At 35.9% G+C, this 17,488-nt stretch overlaps 1 protein-coding gene across 2 annotated transcripts in view; it reads right to left on the reverse strand.

Annotated features, from left to right (window-relative positions):
• IPP (intracisternal A particle-promoted polypeptide) overlaps nucleotides 1-17,488 on the reverse strand; it is a 36,213-nt gene that overhangs the window by 5,986 nt on the left and 12,739 nt on the right. For both annotated transcript variants that reach the window (XM_059921640.1, XM_059921631.1), the window contains exons 4-8: nucleotides 13,497-13,652; nucleotides 11,767-11,934; nucleotides 8,446-8,583; nucleotides 7,148-7,270; nucleotides 5,110-5,330 (exon numbers count right to left, since the gene is read on the reverse strand). In XM_059921640.1, coding sequence (XP_059777623.1) covers nucleotides 5,110-5,330; nucleotides 7,148-7,270; nucleotides 8,446-8,583; nucleotides 11,767-11,934; nucleotides 13,497-13,652 — 806 coding nt within the window. The remainder of the gene's footprint in view (nucleotides 1-5,109; nucleotides 5,331-7,147; nucleotides 7,271-8,445; nucleotides 8,584-11,766; nucleotides 11,935-13,496; nucleotides 13,653-17,488) is intronic.

A 17,488-nucleotide genomic window follows, 5' to 3' on the forward strand; every position in this document is an offset into this window, starting at 1 on the left:
TTCTTTTCCTAGCATAATTGCATCAACCTAGTAACTGAGGGCATGAGAGAATAATGGGGCGCTCATATGGGCAATGATAAGATGGGTAATATGCAGAGGTGGCAGGTGGAAAAGACAGCTAGTATGGTAGGTAGATTTGTTTCATTGAACAAATAAGTAAATAGAGAATACCAGGAGCCAAGTTTTTAACTGATAGAGAAGGTATTTACAAACATGGGAATGGCGAAGGCCTGAAAGAATCTGAGGTATACTGGAATTGGTGCTATCATTGTGAATTCACGGTTTTATAACATATACGCACAGATATAGAAATACTTATAAATGAATATGTGTATGAATACATATACACACAGTAAATATACATTTACTGTTTACTGTTTATGTTTAGCTGTTTACTGAGAATGCATAGAAGTAGCAATACCCCAGTAGCAATGAGTACTCTGCCTAATCTTGGTTTCTAAATACTGTCCTTCACTAAGAGGAACTAATGCTTCTTGGAGAAATGACTGATTCCAGGGCCAGATCAGAGAAGTATAAGCTTTCTTGTACTTGAAATATTTTATTATGCCAGATAGTAAAGAAATGCTCAGTGAATGATGGAATCATGTTAAAAGGACGGAAACAGAATGGATTTCTACTTTCAGTCATGATAGAGTAATTGTTACCAAACTTGCCCTCCTGCCATAAAGACCTAGAAAACTCAACAAACTATATGAAATAACGTTCTCAGACAATGGACAACAGGCAATGAAAAACTGTGATTCAGAAAAAGAAACAAGCAAGGTGAGCTCCATGGTTGTCCAGGCTTTCTGCCTGGAGGGCTTTGTGAATAGCAGTACAGGGAAGGGAATCCCAAGCAGAGTATGACAGTCAGCTGATCTGGAGACAGAAATCAGAGTTTAGAGAGGATGATGCAGTTGAGATTTGCAAGGAAGAGTGCTAGAGGATATAGGTTCCCCTGAGTCTGGCTGAATACCCCTAAACTATGCATGCATAAAATGAGACTCTATGAAAGAAAATAAAAATAATAAAAAATAAAAATAAAAACAACAAAGAAAAAGTTAAAAAAAAATTTTTTTAAAGTGGAAAAAAAAGAAAATAAAATGAGACCCTATGAGAACAGTCAAAAAACAACTAATAGGAGGATGTGACATAGTTAGACATATATTTGGTCTCTGACTCCAGTTCCTGACACAGAGCTCCTAAATCCCTTGGAATTTCCTGGGTGATAGGAATGTCTCCTCCTTAATAAGGCAACTCTTGGTAGGATCCTGTATAACCTCAGGATGGGAGCCTTTCACCAGAAAGATCAAGCCCAGATTAGAAGCTTGGAATGTTCAGTCCATACCCTATCATCCAGGGAGGAGAGAGGGGCTGGAGGTTGAAATAATAATTGATCATGCCTATGTGATGAAGCCTCCATAAAAATCCCTAAACTATGGGGTTTGAAGAACTTCTGGTTTGATGACCACATCCCACATGCCAGGAAAGTGATACCCCAAACTTCACCGGGGCAGAAACCTGTAATCAAGACCCTTCTGGATATTGCCGTATGTACCTCTTCATCTGGCTATTCATTTGTATCCTTTATAATAATATAGAATATAAAAATTATATATTCTATTATATTCTATATTATATTCTATTATTCTATATTTATAATAATATATAATATCCTTTATAATAAACTGGTAATAGTTAAGTAAAGTGTTTCCTTGAGTTCTGTGAGCCATTATGAATTATTGAACCTGAGGAAGGGATCATGGGAACCCTTAATTTGTAAACAAGTCAGTGGTTAACCTGAGGACTGGTGTCTAAAGTGAGGGGCAGTCTTGTGGAACTGAGCCCTTAACCTGTGGGACAGTTAGTGTCAGAACTGAACTGACTTGTAGGACACTCAGTTGGTGGTGTCCACAGAGAATTGGAGAAGAGCTTGGTGTGGAAAACCCACACATTTGGTGTCAAAATATTGTGAGCAAAGAAACAGTTTTCCTTTAGAGGAGTTGTAAGCTTAACAATTCTCAGAGCTCACACAAGACTGGATGATATTCTAGTTGTTTTTTTTTTATATCTTTATTGGAGTATAATTGCTTTACAATGTTGTGTTATTTTCTGCCGTACAACAAAGTGAATCAGCTATATGTATACATATATCTCCATATCCCCTCCCTCTTGTGCCTCCCTCCCACCCTCTCTATCCCAACCCTCTAGGTCATCACAAAGCATCGAGCTGATCTCCCTGTGCTATGCTGCAGCTTCCCACTAGCCATCCATTTTACATTTGGTAGTGTATATATGTCAGTGATACTCTCTCACTTTGTCCCCGCTTCCCCTTCCCCACCAGAGTCCTCAAGTCCATTCTCTACGTCTGCGTCTTTATGACAACTACTGAAGCCCGCGCACCTAGAGCCTGTGCTTCGCAACAAGAGAAGCCACCACAATGAGAAGCCCGTGCACCGCAACAAAGAGTAGCCCCTGCTCACTGCAACTAGAGAAAGCCCATGTGCAGTAACGAAGACCCAATGCAGCCAAAATAAATAAATAAATAAATACATACATACATACATACATAAAAATTCTTTAAAAAAAAAAAAGTGAAGTGGTAAATCAGAGAAATGCAAATCAAAACCACAATGAGGTATCACCTCACACCAGTCAGAACGCCCATCATCAAAAAACCTACAAACAATAAATGCTGGAGAGGGTGTGGGGAAAAGGGAACCCTCCTGCACTGTTGGTGGGAATGTAAATTGATACAGCCACTATGGAGAACGGTATGGAGGTTCCTTAAAAAACTAAAAATAGAACTACCACACGACCCAGCAATCCCACTACTGGGCATATACCCTGAGAAAACCATAATTCAAAAAGATACATGTACCACAGTGTTCACTGCAGCACTATTTACAATGGCCATGACATGAAAGCAACCTAAATATCCATTGACAGATGAATGGATAAAGAAGATGTGGTACATATATACAATGGAATATCACTCAGCCATAAAAAGGAACAAAATTGAGTCATTTGTAGTGAGGTGGATGGAACTAGAGTCTGTCATACAGAGTGAAGTAAATCAGAAAGAGAAAAATACCATATGCTAACACATACATATGGAACCTAGAAAAATGGTACTGATGAACCTAGTGGCAGGGCAGGAATAGAGACGCAGATGTAGAGAACGGACTTGTAGACACAGGGTGGGAAGGGGAAGCTGGGACGAATTGAGAGAGTAGCATTGACACATATACACTACCAACTGTAAAACAGATAGTGGGAATCTGCTGTATAGCACAGGGAGATCAGCTTGGTGCTATGTGACGACCTAGAGGGGTGGGATGGGGAGGGTGGGAGGAAGGCTCAAGAGGGAGGGGATATATGTATACATATAGCTGATTCACTTTGTTGTACAGCAGAAGCTAACACAACACTGTAAAGCAATTATAATCCAATAAAGATGTAAAAAAAAAAAAGTGAACTGGTATGATATTATTTGAATGTAGATGTAATGCATTAAAATACCTATTATATATAATGCAAACCCAAAAGCAACCACTAAGAAAAAGGGTGAAGAGATATAGTTAATTGGACAAAAGAAATAAAATGGAATACTAAAACAATAACAATATAAAGACAGAAAAGGGGACTTCTCTGGTTGTCCAGTGGTTAAGACTCTGTGCTTCCACTGCAGGGGACGTGGGTTCAATCCCTGCTTGGGGAACTAAGATCCCAACATGCCGTGTGGTGCGGCCAAAAAAAAAGACAGAAAAGAGGAAAAAACAAGGATGGATTGTGTAAATAGAAAAACAGCAAAATAAAAGTCTAAAAACCAACTGTATCTATAATTACATTATATATAAATAGTAAAAATTCTAAAGACCCCATTTGAAAGTCAGAGATTGTCAAATTGTAGGAAAAAACAGACCTCAACTATGTGTTATCTTACAAGAGATGTAATTTTTGAAGACATAGATTTAAAGTAGAAAGAAAGAAAAAGATATACAATGCAAATACTAATCAAAAGATAGCTTGGCTACCTTACTATCAGACAAAATAGACTTCAGAGCAAAGAATACTGCCAGAGATAAAGAAAAACATTTCATGGCTATAAAAAGATCAATTCATCAAGAAGATATAATAATCAATGTATACACATTTAATAACAGATTCAAAATATGTGAAGCAAAACCTGACGGGAATGAAAGGAGAAACAGGCAAATTCATAATTACAGACAGAGATTTCAACACTTCTTCCTTAGTAATTGACAAAACAATTGAACAAATTAGAAAAACTAGGGAAGAGAATTCCCTGGTGTCCAGTGGTTAGGACTCTGCACTTCCATTGCAGGGTGCATGGGTTCAATCCCTGGTCAGGGAACTAAGATCCCACAAGCCTCACCATGTGGCCAAAAAAGAAAAAGAAAGACTAGAGAAGACCTGAATGCTAACCAACTTGGCCTAACTGACATTTATAGAACACTACTCTCAACAACAGCAGAATACAAATTCTTTTCAGGTGCACGTGAAACATTTACCAAGACAGAAATCACATAAAATATGCTCTTTGATCACAGTAGAATTATATTAAAGCAATAACATAAAGATATCTAGAGACTCCCCAAATATTTGGAAATTAAATAAAATACTTGTAACAACTCATTGGTCAAAGAAGAAATTACCAGGGAAATTAGAAGCTATTTTGAGGTAAATGCTAACTAAAATACAATATATCAAAATGTGTGGGATGCAGTTAAAGCAGTGCTTGAAAACAATTTATAGCTTTAAAGATTTATATTCTAGAAAAAGAAAGGTCTAAAAATCAATCATCTGAGTTTCTACTTTAAGAATCTAGAAAAAGAAGAGCAAATTGAACCCAAAACAAATAGAAGAAAGGAAAGAAATAGTAATAGTAACAGAAATCAATGAAATAAGAGGTGGACAATCAATAGAAAAAAATCAATGACACCAAAAGTTGATTCTTTGAAAAGAAAAAAAAAGAGGGAAAAAACCTATAAATAATATCATGAATGAAAGAATACACAGCACTACAGATCTTACAGACATTAAAAGAGTAACAGGACACTAAACAATTGAAATCATCCAACCTACCTCTTCAAAGGAATATTTTTCTACAGTGTGAAGAGCATCTTGTGTCTCATTCCACCCTCCAATAGAATAGATGCAGTCATTGAGTGCAGCCACCCCGAGATATGCTCTTCTGGTTCCCATTGGAGGAAGTGGAGACCAACGCTTGGAAAGTGGATCATAAACTTCAAAAGAACGAAGCTCTATTCCTTCATTGCTGATGCCCCCAATCACATAAATTAAACCTGGAAATGGAATATTTTTGCTCAGATGCTATAGAAAATAGGATACAAATAATTATAAAAAGTAATAATTGTGATTTAAGTTTGCTATCTGATATTATACTTAATGCAGGGCTTACAATATTCTTTCAAGAGAGAAAATTGACTTCTGTCTAGTTTATCACAGCTCTCATTTAAGCATGTTACAAAGAATTAGGGGTATGAATTTAAAGTGGCACTGAATTTTCAAAGAATTTAATGATGCTATAACAAAAACAATTTGTCAGACAAGGATTTCCGATCTTATCGTTTGCTTAATGATCTCAAGTTCCAGATCCACTGCTACCACATATAGGTAAAAAAGGATGGGGAGAAGGATTTGTTCCCCCTTAAAAACTGTCATATGCTTAAACTGGGAATGACATGACCCTGTTGGTGACAACCTAACGGTTGCTCAGATGGACATAAAATGAATTTAAATTAGAATAGTTTATGGCTAGATTAAGGTATCAGATACTGTACAGTAGACTGTAATTCACAGAGTTCCTTATTAAATTTAACTTGAAAATAATGGTTCTGACAATCAACAATTATTCTTTTTGAGTGTCTACTGTTGTTCCTAGAGGTCTAAAGTGAGAAGTTATAAGGAATGGCATTCTTAAAAAATTTATTTGGCTGCACAGGGTCTTACTTGCGGCACACAGGATCTTTGTTGCCGCGTGTGGGATCTTTGTTGTGGCATGCGGGATCTTTAATTGCAGCATGTGGGATCTTTAGTTTCAGCATGCGGAATCTAGTTCCCTGACCAGGGATCGAACCCATGCCCCCTGCATTGGGAGTGCAGAGTCTTAACCACTGGACCACCAGGGAAGTCCCAAGGAATGGCATTTTAAGAAACATGAGCTAAATGTTAGTAAACTTGGGTTCTAGCTCCAGCTTTGCTAGTAACCAACTATGAGAAAAGACAACTCACAGCCTCCTGATCTTCAGCTTCCTCATCTAAAAATAAAGCGGTTGAAATAGAGAATCTCCAAGATGCCTCTCTAGCTCTATGATTTTAGATGGGAAGATAAAAATAATAAACAATTAGAGAACACTATAATATTAAACAATAGAACATAGTCTGCACCATGTAATTTGAGCATTTAGCTGCCAGCAGAAATCTGAGAAGGTACTCAGAAGGCAGAAAGAATTTCAGCTGGGAACAGAGCAGGCTGAATTGTCACATAACAATGGGCAGACTGCTTCCTACTCTACAGGTACATGTAAATCTGTTCTCCAATTCTGGACAGAGAATCAGGTTCTATTTGAGAGTGCTTATTAATTACCTCTCAGTGTATAATAGACAATTACAATTAAAATAATATCTGTATACCACTTTAATATGTAGTACAACATTTTTCAAATCTGTGATAGCATTGTGTGTGTACTGAATCACAATGTACTCTATAAAAAAACACTGAAGAAGCCTATGACACTATGAAGATGGTTTTTGATAATCTCTCCCTACTTAGAAATACATACTAAGGCCTACAAGGGAGAGAAAATAACAATAATGGATGACAGTTCAAATGCTTATTTTGCTAATTAGGTATTTTTGCCCATCTGGAATTCTTAATTCTAGCTTTGTTTATTTTGGGAAAAAAATGATTATTTTTGGCAATACAGAAATAAAGATATAAGAGGTTTAAAAATATAAGAGATTAGAAGCAGAATTTCCACAGTGTCAATTATTCAAAACTAACAGACATAAAATATACTTTTGTGAAAATAAAGCCTCAAGCTCAAACAGTTTTTAAAAAATATATATTTTCAGGAAAAATATTTTATAAAGCAATTACCTTGCATTTCACAACACCCAAAGTAGTAGCGTGACATAGCCATGTTGCCAGCTACTTCCCATTTATTTTCATCGGGATCAAATCGTTCAATGGTGTTCCCTATCTCAGCTCCAACCCAACCACCTGAAACCAAACAGAAAAATATTATTTTTGGAATAAAGGAATTTTATTTATGAAAAACACCTTAGAGGGACCTCCCTGGCGGTCCAGTGGTTAAGTATCCGCCTTCTAATGCAGGGGATGCTGGTTCGATCCCTGGTCGGGGAACTAAGATCCCACATGCCGCGGGGCAACTAAGCCCGTGTGCTCTAGAGCCCGCGCGCTATAGGTAGAGAGAAAACGGCCGGACTAACGGAAGAGCCCGCGCACCGCAACGAAAAGATGCCGCATGCCGCAGCGAAGGTCCCGCGTGCCGCAACTAAGACCCGATGTAGCCAAATAAATAAATAAATACTTAAAAAGAAAAACACCTTAGAAAACATCTAATCTGACAACTTTATATTATGGATGATTATCATATGGACCAGAGAGGTTATCTGTCCAAGATCACATGAAAAGTTAGACTTTGATTGCAAGTAGAACTTGGGTCTTTTAACTCCCTGCCTAGGTTTCACAAGAGATTTTTTTTTTTTTTTTAATTTTTGGCTGCGTTGGGTCTTTGTTGCTGTGCGCGGGCTTTCTCTAGTTGCAGTGAGCAGGGGCTACTCTTCATTGCGGTACACGGGTTTCTCATTGCAGTGGCTTCTCTTGTGGAGCATGGCCTCTAGGTGCACAGGCTTCAGTAGTTGTGGCACGTGGGCTCAGTAGTTGTGGCGCACAGGCTTAGTTGCTCTGCGGCATGTGGGATCTTCCCGGACCAGGGCTCGAACCCGTGTCCCCTGCATTGGCAGGAGGGTTCTTAACCACTGCGCCACCAGGGAAGCCCTCACAAGAGATTTTAAAAAAATAAAGCAAAACAAAACCAAAAACTTCAATCTATTGCATAGGAAATATGGTACTTTGCAAAACAACTTTTTTAAACAATGTCTGTGTATTCAGAATGGTTATCCTAACCATGAAATTTAAATAGTCAGCTAAAATGCTCCCCTAGACATCTCATCTATATTTTATGTCGATCTCCTTCTAAGAATTCCATACTTGACAATATCTCCCAAGTAATATAATTTTGAGAATAAGAACTTTTAAAGCTAAAAAGACACAAGTTTCTTATGGGAGGGAAGGAAAATTTCTAAAGTAAGCAGAATTTAACTTAGAATTTAAATAATATTAGATATCCTTAAATTGGAGAGTATAATTACCCAAAGCATAGATAGCCCCATAACACACACACACTCCCAAGCCACAGCGGGGGTGATTCATTGAAGCTACAGTTGTCCACTGTTTAGTAACTGGATCGTAGCATTCAGTACAGTCAAAAATCATTGAATCCTTTTCACCTGAGTTAAATAAAAGAGACACATATGAGAAGATTTAGTAATATTAATAGCCTAGAACCACAATACAATATTCAGCAGCATTCTGTGTTGTCAGAAATTCAATTATTATGTCTAATTTTATACTATTCTTTAAAATTTATTTGCCCACCAAGTGTTATTTTGAATCCATAGCACTGTCATTTATTAAAGCCCACTTAATGAAGCAAAGTGGGCTATTATCTATTTCTAATTCTACCACCCAAACAATCTAATTTTTGAGGATACAATTTGCATTTTAACACTTCTATATTTTCATAGTTTAGATAGTTGGCTCTGCTACAATTTGAGGTTTTTAAAATTAATTAATTAATTAATTATTTTTTGAATTTGAGTTTTAATGCAATGTTTATCTAGCAACAAATAGAAAATAAAAAAACATTTAAAATATCACTTAAAATAGAATTTTAAAATATACTATACCTAGGAGTAAATCTAATCAAAGATTTATAAGAACTTTATGGATATAATTTATAAATTTTATTTGATAAAGTTTTAAATTAAGGAATATCTAAATAAATGAAGAGATGTATCATGTTGATGAGTTACAAGTGTCAGTGTAAAGATGATTATTCCCAAAACGATTTATAGATTTAACGAAATCCCAGTTTTTAAAAAACCCTTTCTTTCTTTTTCATTGTATTTAAATACACATAACATAAAATGTACCATGTAAACCATTTTTAAGAATACAGTTCAGTGATGTTAAACACATTCATATTGTTGTACAGCCATCACAACCATCCATTCCCATAATCCTTTTCATCTTGTAAAACTGAAACTCTATACTCATTAAACAATAATTCCCCATTCTCTCCTTCGCCAGCCCCTGGCAACGACCATTATACTTTCTGTCTTTTTGGTTTTGACTACTCCAAGTATCTCATATAAGTGGAATCATACATTATTATTTTTAAAAACAGATTTGATGAACTAATTCTAACTTTTATATGGAAGTATGAAAGACCTAGAATAGCCAAGCACTCCCAAAAAGAATAATAAGGAAAGAGAAAATGCCCTATTAAATAAGCCTATCAGACTTAAAATAGAGCTTTAATAATTAAGATAGGAATAGACAGAGAGACCAGTGGGAAAGAAAGGAAATTCTAGAAACAGATCCACACATATATGATTACTTGGTATATGACGTAGTTTGCATGACAGAGCAGTGGGGAAACAAAAACGCTGGGAATTGGTTATATATATAGGGGGGAAAAAATGAAACTGGTTCCTTACTAATACTATCTGTAAAAATTCAATTACAGGTGAATTATAGACATAAATGTAAATGGCAAAACTATAAAATTTTAGAAAACAATAAAGGTATATATCCTCATGACTTTCGAGTAGACAAAGGATTTCTTTAAAAAGATATAAGAAATACTAACCATAAAGGCAAAAAAATAATAGAGTTGGCTACATTAAAATTAAAAACATTCATTTATCAAAAGATACCATAAAAAGAGTAGAAGATGAAGCAGAGGAGTAGGAAAATATATTTGCAGCACATATAATCTTATGAGGGCCTAGAATCCTGAATGTATGCAAAACTCTTACTGTGCAGAAAAGAGTCACCATCAGGCCTAAAACTGCCTATTGTTAGAAAGGCTTGCTCGCAAGGTTGACCCTTGCCTGGAGTCTGGGAACATGGCTAGTAAACAGTTCCCTACACTCACATAAAAATTTCCCTAAATGATAACAGTGGCTTTTTGCAGTGGTGAAAATGTTCTGGAATTAGTGGTGATGGTTGCACAATTTTGTGAATATACTAAAAACCACTGAACTAACTGTACACTTCAATGGTGAATTTTATGATATGTGAATTATATCTTAATTTTTAAATATAATACTTAGAATATTAACCCAGATATGAATGTATCTAAAAGGAAATAAGCTATTGACTGTGATTATCTCTGGGTGGTATGATTATAGTATGGGTGATTTTTATTTTCTTTTTCATATGCTTCAGGTTTACCAAATTTTCTACAGCAAATCTGAATTACTTTGATAACAAACATTTATTTAAAAATTATATATTAAGTAATATGTTAAGATAGTAATGTTTATAGTATTAATAATGGCTAGTAAAGTCATAGCAGTTTTGACGGGCTCCCATTTGTACTTCTGTGGTATCAGGAAAGGGGATAAGTATATATGGAAGTGTCGCAAAGGACACTGTGACCCTAGGTGAAACAGGAGAGAGTTCACGCAATGCAACTGCCGAAATGTACATAAAAAGAACTATTAGATTTCTAGCCAAAGATTATATAGAGTTACAGTCTTTATACTGACAGATGGTTATTGCTCAAAACTCTAATTTCTGTTAGGATTTTCAGATGCACCATGACATTTACTGATTTAATAAACAGTTTTTGAGTGATGATTATGTTCCCTCCAAAAGATAAAAATCATATATTCCCTATATCTCTCTCATTTTAAACTGACGGTATCATAGTTGGAAAATAATAATATGATTTTTGATGTACAGCTTTCAGTATTTTAGAATGACCCATAGAAATAAAGCAAAAAAATTGGCTGTAAAGGTTAGAGATGATCTACCTAGGCTGGTTGCTATAAAGACAAATTATTCAGAAGTAAATATTGATATCAAAGGTGTTAGTATTTATTTCTCTTTAGATCCCTCTCTGATAATTATTTCTCTCCCACATTCAAATCCCCTTTTAATTTTATTCATTAATCATTTTAGAATTTATAATAATAGTTTCAGAAAACACAGTGATTTTAATCAAGAAATATATCCCAATGTCTAGCTGACATGGTTTCTATACATCCCACTGCCCAGATACTTGGTTAATTTAAAATGATTCATAATGCAGCTCTCAGAATTAAAAAAATTTTTATCACAAATGTTGATCTAAATTTTGGCGTCACATTTTCATAAACAACTTTTCATTAAAACCAAACCTAAGTATTTGCCTTGTAATAAATTACCGTGTCCCTCTGGTATGAAATATTCAATATCTTGTGTTTCCTTTTTCTTTCATTCATTTATTCAATAAATATTTATTAAGCACAACTGTATCTACATATACCCCATAGTATCTAGCAATATATATAAGGCATATAAGAATGCAGTCAACTTAGAGCTAGAGACTAATAAGGGAAATAAGACATTTTCATTATTACCTCCAATTGCGTAGACCATCCCTCCCAGAACTGCTACTCCCAGTCCACATCGAGCCTGATGAAGTGAAGACACAGTGGTCCAGTACTGGCTAAAGGTGTCAAAACGTTCTACACAACTGAGGGCTCTACTATCACTCCAACGACCCCCCTGCAACCGGGTATATCCACCTGAATAAAGGAAGGAAAGGAGGTACACAGCAAATCCCTTACTGCTAAATATGGAAATGGTAGTAACCAGAAAAATCTAGCCCTCTATATCTAGACATTCAATATAACTACTGCACAGTAAGGAATAAGTGCTTTAGAGTCTGCCATATATACATCTATTATTCTTAAATGTGCCAGGTCCTGAAAGATTATGGTTTAAATGCAATGAGGTCTACCACAATGTTCTACCACCTGGTCTTGGTTATAATCAAATGTTAGATAAAACATAAATCTAGGAACTGGTTATCTGTCTAGTTAGGAAGTTTCATTGTGACTTCTATTAATGTCTTTTTCAGTTAAATATAGTGAGTTGGGGCTTCCCTGGTGGTGCAGTGGTTCAGAATCCGCCTGCCAATGCAGGGGACACAGGTTCGAGCCCTGTCCTGGGAAGATCCCACGTGTCGCAGAGCAACTAAGCCCATGCACCACAACTAATGAGCCTGAGCGCTAGAGCCTGCAAGCCACAACTACTGAGCCCACGTGCCACAACTACTGAAGCCCGCGCGCCTAGAGCCCGGGCTCTGCAATAGGAGAAGCCATGACAATGACAAGCCCACGCACTGCAATGAAGAGTAGCCCTCGCTCACCGCAACTAGAGAAAGCCCACGCACAGCAACGAAGACCCAACACAGCCAAAAAGTAAACTAATTAATTAATAATAAAAAAAAATAGTGAGTTGAAATCCTTGTTTGACTGCACATCCCATCATTAAAAAAGTTTAGCAAGCACTCAAAAATTACACATTTATATATTATAGTATATATAAAATTATACAATGACATACATACTAAAAATTATACTATACATAAAGTTTTTATATATAATAAATTATATTATGTATATAAATCTGGACAATCTGTTGACATATATATCAAATATTGATAAGGTTTAATGCTTTTTTTAAAAAAAAAAATGGAGGGAATTCTCTGGCGGCCAGTGGTTCCGACTTGGCACTTTCACTGCTGTGGCCTGGGTTCAATCCCTGGTCGGGGAACTAAGATCCCGCAAGCTGCATGGGGTGGCCAAAAAACTACACAACACTACACTACACTACACTACAATAAAATAAAATAAAAATGGAAAGGTTCATACGATATTCCTATGGATTATCCTGCATATCCACACTTTGGAGACCACTACTAGTTCCTATCATCCCTAATGACCATCTAAGATGCTGTGAATAGTTAAAATGTGTGAGATTTATTTTCCTATTTCTCACTAGAATTCAAATATTTAATTTTTAAAGCAGTATATCTTAGGCAGTTATTTGATAATAATTGGGTATATAAGAACCCAAAGATTTAAATCACAGAATAACAGATGTCAAATAAATAGCTATTTATTCTTAGATGTGTCCACTGTACTATATAAATACAATTTCTAAATCTGTAGCCTGTATGTGAAATTAAATATGCCTATCTGACATACCTGCACATTCTGACATGTATGATAACAACAAAAATTTAAAAGGTTTTTATCCTGAAAATAAAGATAATTTCTATTACTTTTTAAAAGGTTCTCACCTACTGCATACAGGTACTTTCTTGCTTTCTTCCGAGGTCGAACCTTAGATGTCTGCAGAAAACTAGAAAATTTGTTCTCTTTGGGAGATTTGCACACCTCACAGTACTCTTTCAAAAGTGTTTGCAATGCAACACGAAGATTAAAATCGGATATTCCTAAAGCAATGTTGAAAAAGATAATGTTTTAATCAATTTTTAAATAATATTGAAAAGACATGTTTCCATGAAAATAAAATACATTTAACAATCAAAAAATGAAAACTCATCATCAAACAATGGAGTATGTTTCCAACAATACCAAGTATTATTTTTCTCACTGCTACTAAAGAATATATACTTTCCTTAAATCAAAGATTGTTTTAAAAAACATGCTTCATTAGATCCAATTTGAAAACACATGTATGAGGATCTCTAAACAAAGATGCCAGGTAAAACAGGGGCACAATTATCTTACAAAATGAAAAAATAAAATTGCCCAAAATTCTATACTTACAACCTGCTAACAAAAGGATATAAAATTATGTCATATACTTTGAAAATGATAGTCAAAGCAAGAAACAGAAGATTCTGGTCGGATGAGGTCCATTTCCTAAAAAGACTTTGAGCATGATTGGGTAGGTTATTCTGCTCAAGGGTGCTTAGCTGAAAAGATGAATTGGGAACGAAAGCCAACCTGTGTCCCACTTGGCAAGCTATAAGAACTGGCCTCCGTGAAAGGGCACTATCTTCTAATTTGCACAAAAGCACCACATATGCTAGTAAGGGACTGTCTCTAAGCCTTGTCTCTATGTCCAAAAAGCAATATTGAGGAGAAAAGGTTAACTAACAAAATCTTGAGAAGTCTCACTAGTAACTTAAGAATTTGGAGAAAGGGCAAATAGCAGATAAAAAGCAGAACTGAGAAGTCAAAGAAAAAAACCATTAAAAGAAAAATCCTTTACAGGCCCATCAGTAAAGATAGAGAGGATCACCAGGATTTGCCATCTAACAGAGCTCAGTGGTAGCCAAAATCCACAGTAGTGAGATACATCCTTGGCTGGGTTAAGTAGGTCTTGATAACAGATCAATACAGTAGTAGGATCTTACAAGAGAGACCTCAGAGCCCAGGCCCCCAAGCAAGGACCTCAGCCTTAGCAGATCTCTATTCTTTCACTACCCTATGCCTCAGGCTAGAAAGATGTGGTGAGAACACAACACAGAGCCCTCAAATTTTAGATGGGAGAAACAAAGTAGTTACACTAAGGTAGAAAGAGTGTCAAAGAGAATTATCAGAGCAAGCAGGTTTGAACAGAGTTGCCCAAGTTAAGAATGAGCAATATATCATGAAAAGGCAATACAGCTATGTAAATATACCTCAGGAAAAAGAAGAGAAAGAGACTGAAGAATTCAGTCTGGAAGAAAACATTAGCCACAAACAGAAACAGACTCCCCATACACAGGATAGAATTATTTAAGAATACAGATTCTATATAAAAAAAAGAACTCAAAGGCAAAATGAGATGCATTGTGGGCTTCCCTGGTGGCACAGTGGTTAAGAATCGCCTGCCAGTGCAGGGGACACGGGTTCGAGGCCTGGTCCGGGAAGATCCCACATGCCGCAGAGCAACTAAGCCCGTGCACCACAACTACTAAGCCTGCACTCTAGAGCCTGCGAGCCACAACTACTGAGCCCACGTGCCACAACTACTGAAGCCCGTGTGCTTAGAGCCTGTGCTCCACAACAAGAGAAGCCACCGCAAAGAGAAGCTCATGCACCGCAACAAAGAGTAGCCCCCACTCGCCGCAACTAGAGAAAGCCCATGTGCAGCAACAAAGACCCAATGCAGCCAAATATTTAAAGATAATAATAAAATAAAATGAGACGCATTGTTGAGGAAACAAAGTGAGAACTGAAATGACAGTAGTGCAGACTTAATAAATTGGAAACAAGAAACTCATCAGAAAAAAATCAAATTAGCAATTTGGGGTAAAGACTTGAGAAAACTGTGAATATAGAGCAAAAGACAAAATATTTTAACATTAGAAGATAAATATGAAAGACAAAAAAGTTCCAGTGAAAGGATGAAGACTACCAAATGAAACATTAAAAGTGTTCAGGAATTTCATACAGGAAAAATTTCCCAAAATGAAATTAAAATTGAACCTTTAAAAGGAAAGGGCGGGACGTCCCTGCCAGTCCAGTGGTTGGGACTCCTCGTGTGTGGGCGTGGCTTTGATCCCTGGTTGGGGAACTAGGATCCCGCAAGCCGAAAGGCTCAGCCAAAAAAAAAAAGGAAAGGGTATATGATATAGTCTAAGGAAAAATGGCAAACTTTAACACAAATCAAGAATAATGGAAGATAATTCTTTAGGCATCCAAGCAGAAAGAGAAAGTCATAAAAAAAAAAAAAAGAAAACCATGCCTTACAAACTTGGGGTGGGTTGGGGGAATCATCATAAATTAAGAATATTATGCCCACCCAAATTTCTGTTAAATTAAAAAGCAACAGGCAGAACTTCTCAGATGTGAGGGAAAAAAATCAGGAAATAACAGTTATCATGAGCCTTCCTTGAAAAAAATACTTAGTGATAAAATCCAACCAACCAAATGATGAATCAAAAAAGAAAGCTCAGGGAATTCCTTGGCGGTCCAGTGGTTAGGACTCGGTGCTTTCACTGCTGTGGCCTAGGTTCAATCCTTGGTCAAGGAACTAAGATCCCACAAGCCCTGCTGCGCCGCCAAAAAAAAAAAAAAGGTCAGGACTAAAAAGACTATCGTTAAAAAACTGGTAGAGAGCATTAAATACAAAACAAAAGCACAGAGCTAGGGGAATCATGATTGAAAAAAATCTATGTAAAGGCTGTGTAAAACTTGAGGGGGGTAGGGAGAAAAATAACAATGCTAATTACCTCATTTTTCTTAGCAGAGAGTCTAAACTTTAAAATTGAAACACAAAATGAAACTATGGTTTCACCTTTTAATGATTTTCATCTTTTGTTTTTAACTCTACAAAAACTTTTTAGAATGATTATTTCTTGGGATAAAGAAACATTTATCTGAAATTAGTTATTACTTTAGTTTCTTCTTTGTTAATTTTAGTGAGATTTAAATACATTTTTGTAGTATAAATAGTATGATAGAATGATTCTTATTCTTATAAATTTTTTTTTCTATCTATCCATGCAACCATACACCCACCTATCATCCATTCTCCTATACAGAGACATCTAGAATGATGTTTAATGAATGTTAATTATAACTGGCTATTTCTGGGTGATGGACTTTGGGTGATTTGTTGGTTTTTTTTATACTTTATTACCTAAACTTTTCATAAGAGTATGTACCATTTTTAAAAAGTAAAATCATTCTCTAAAATGCAAGAAAAATATATGTTATACTAATAATATTAAATTGCCTGAATTATTCCTGTGGTAAATACAAAAAATATACACCAGGGGGAAAATCTACACATTTCACATAACATAATTTAACCATTTCAATTAAGTCTCTTGCTCCTTCACTGAATTTTGTGGTAGACTCTCATTATTTTTCTGTATGAATTGTCCATCTTTTCTCCAATATGATCAAAGAGATAAAGTTTCAAAAATAGTGAAAAATATTAAGGTTACCTTTAAAAAAAATCCTCCATTTATTTCTCCCTTGCCTCCCTGCAGTTTTACTCCAGTGAAATATCTTTAGGTGATAACTATTGGGCAGTGCAAGACTTAAACACTGTATTACAACACTAAAAAGCTGCAGGAAAACATGTCCCAATTCTAGGGAACTTTCCTTTGCTCCTAGCAGAGGAACTTTCCTTTAGCACTCTGTATCTGCGGCACTTGGGAAAAGCCAACTCAACCATGAAAGCCTTTGTTCCACTCCTAAATTCTCACATGATACATGCAAAAATGTGTCTGGATAATTTCTCTCTTCTTGTTTTACCATTTAAATACAGTCAGTCTTCATTTTTTGTGGATTCCTTACTTGTGACTACATCTACTCACTAAAATGG

This window comes from Balaenoptera ricei, chromosome 1 (assembly GCF_028023285.1).
Source record: "Balaenoptera ricei isolate mBalRic1 chromosome 1, mBalRic1.hap2, whole genome shotgun sequence".
NCBI lineage: Eukaryota > Metazoa > Chordata > Mammalia > Artiodactyla > Balaenopteridae > Balaenoptera > Balaenoptera ricei.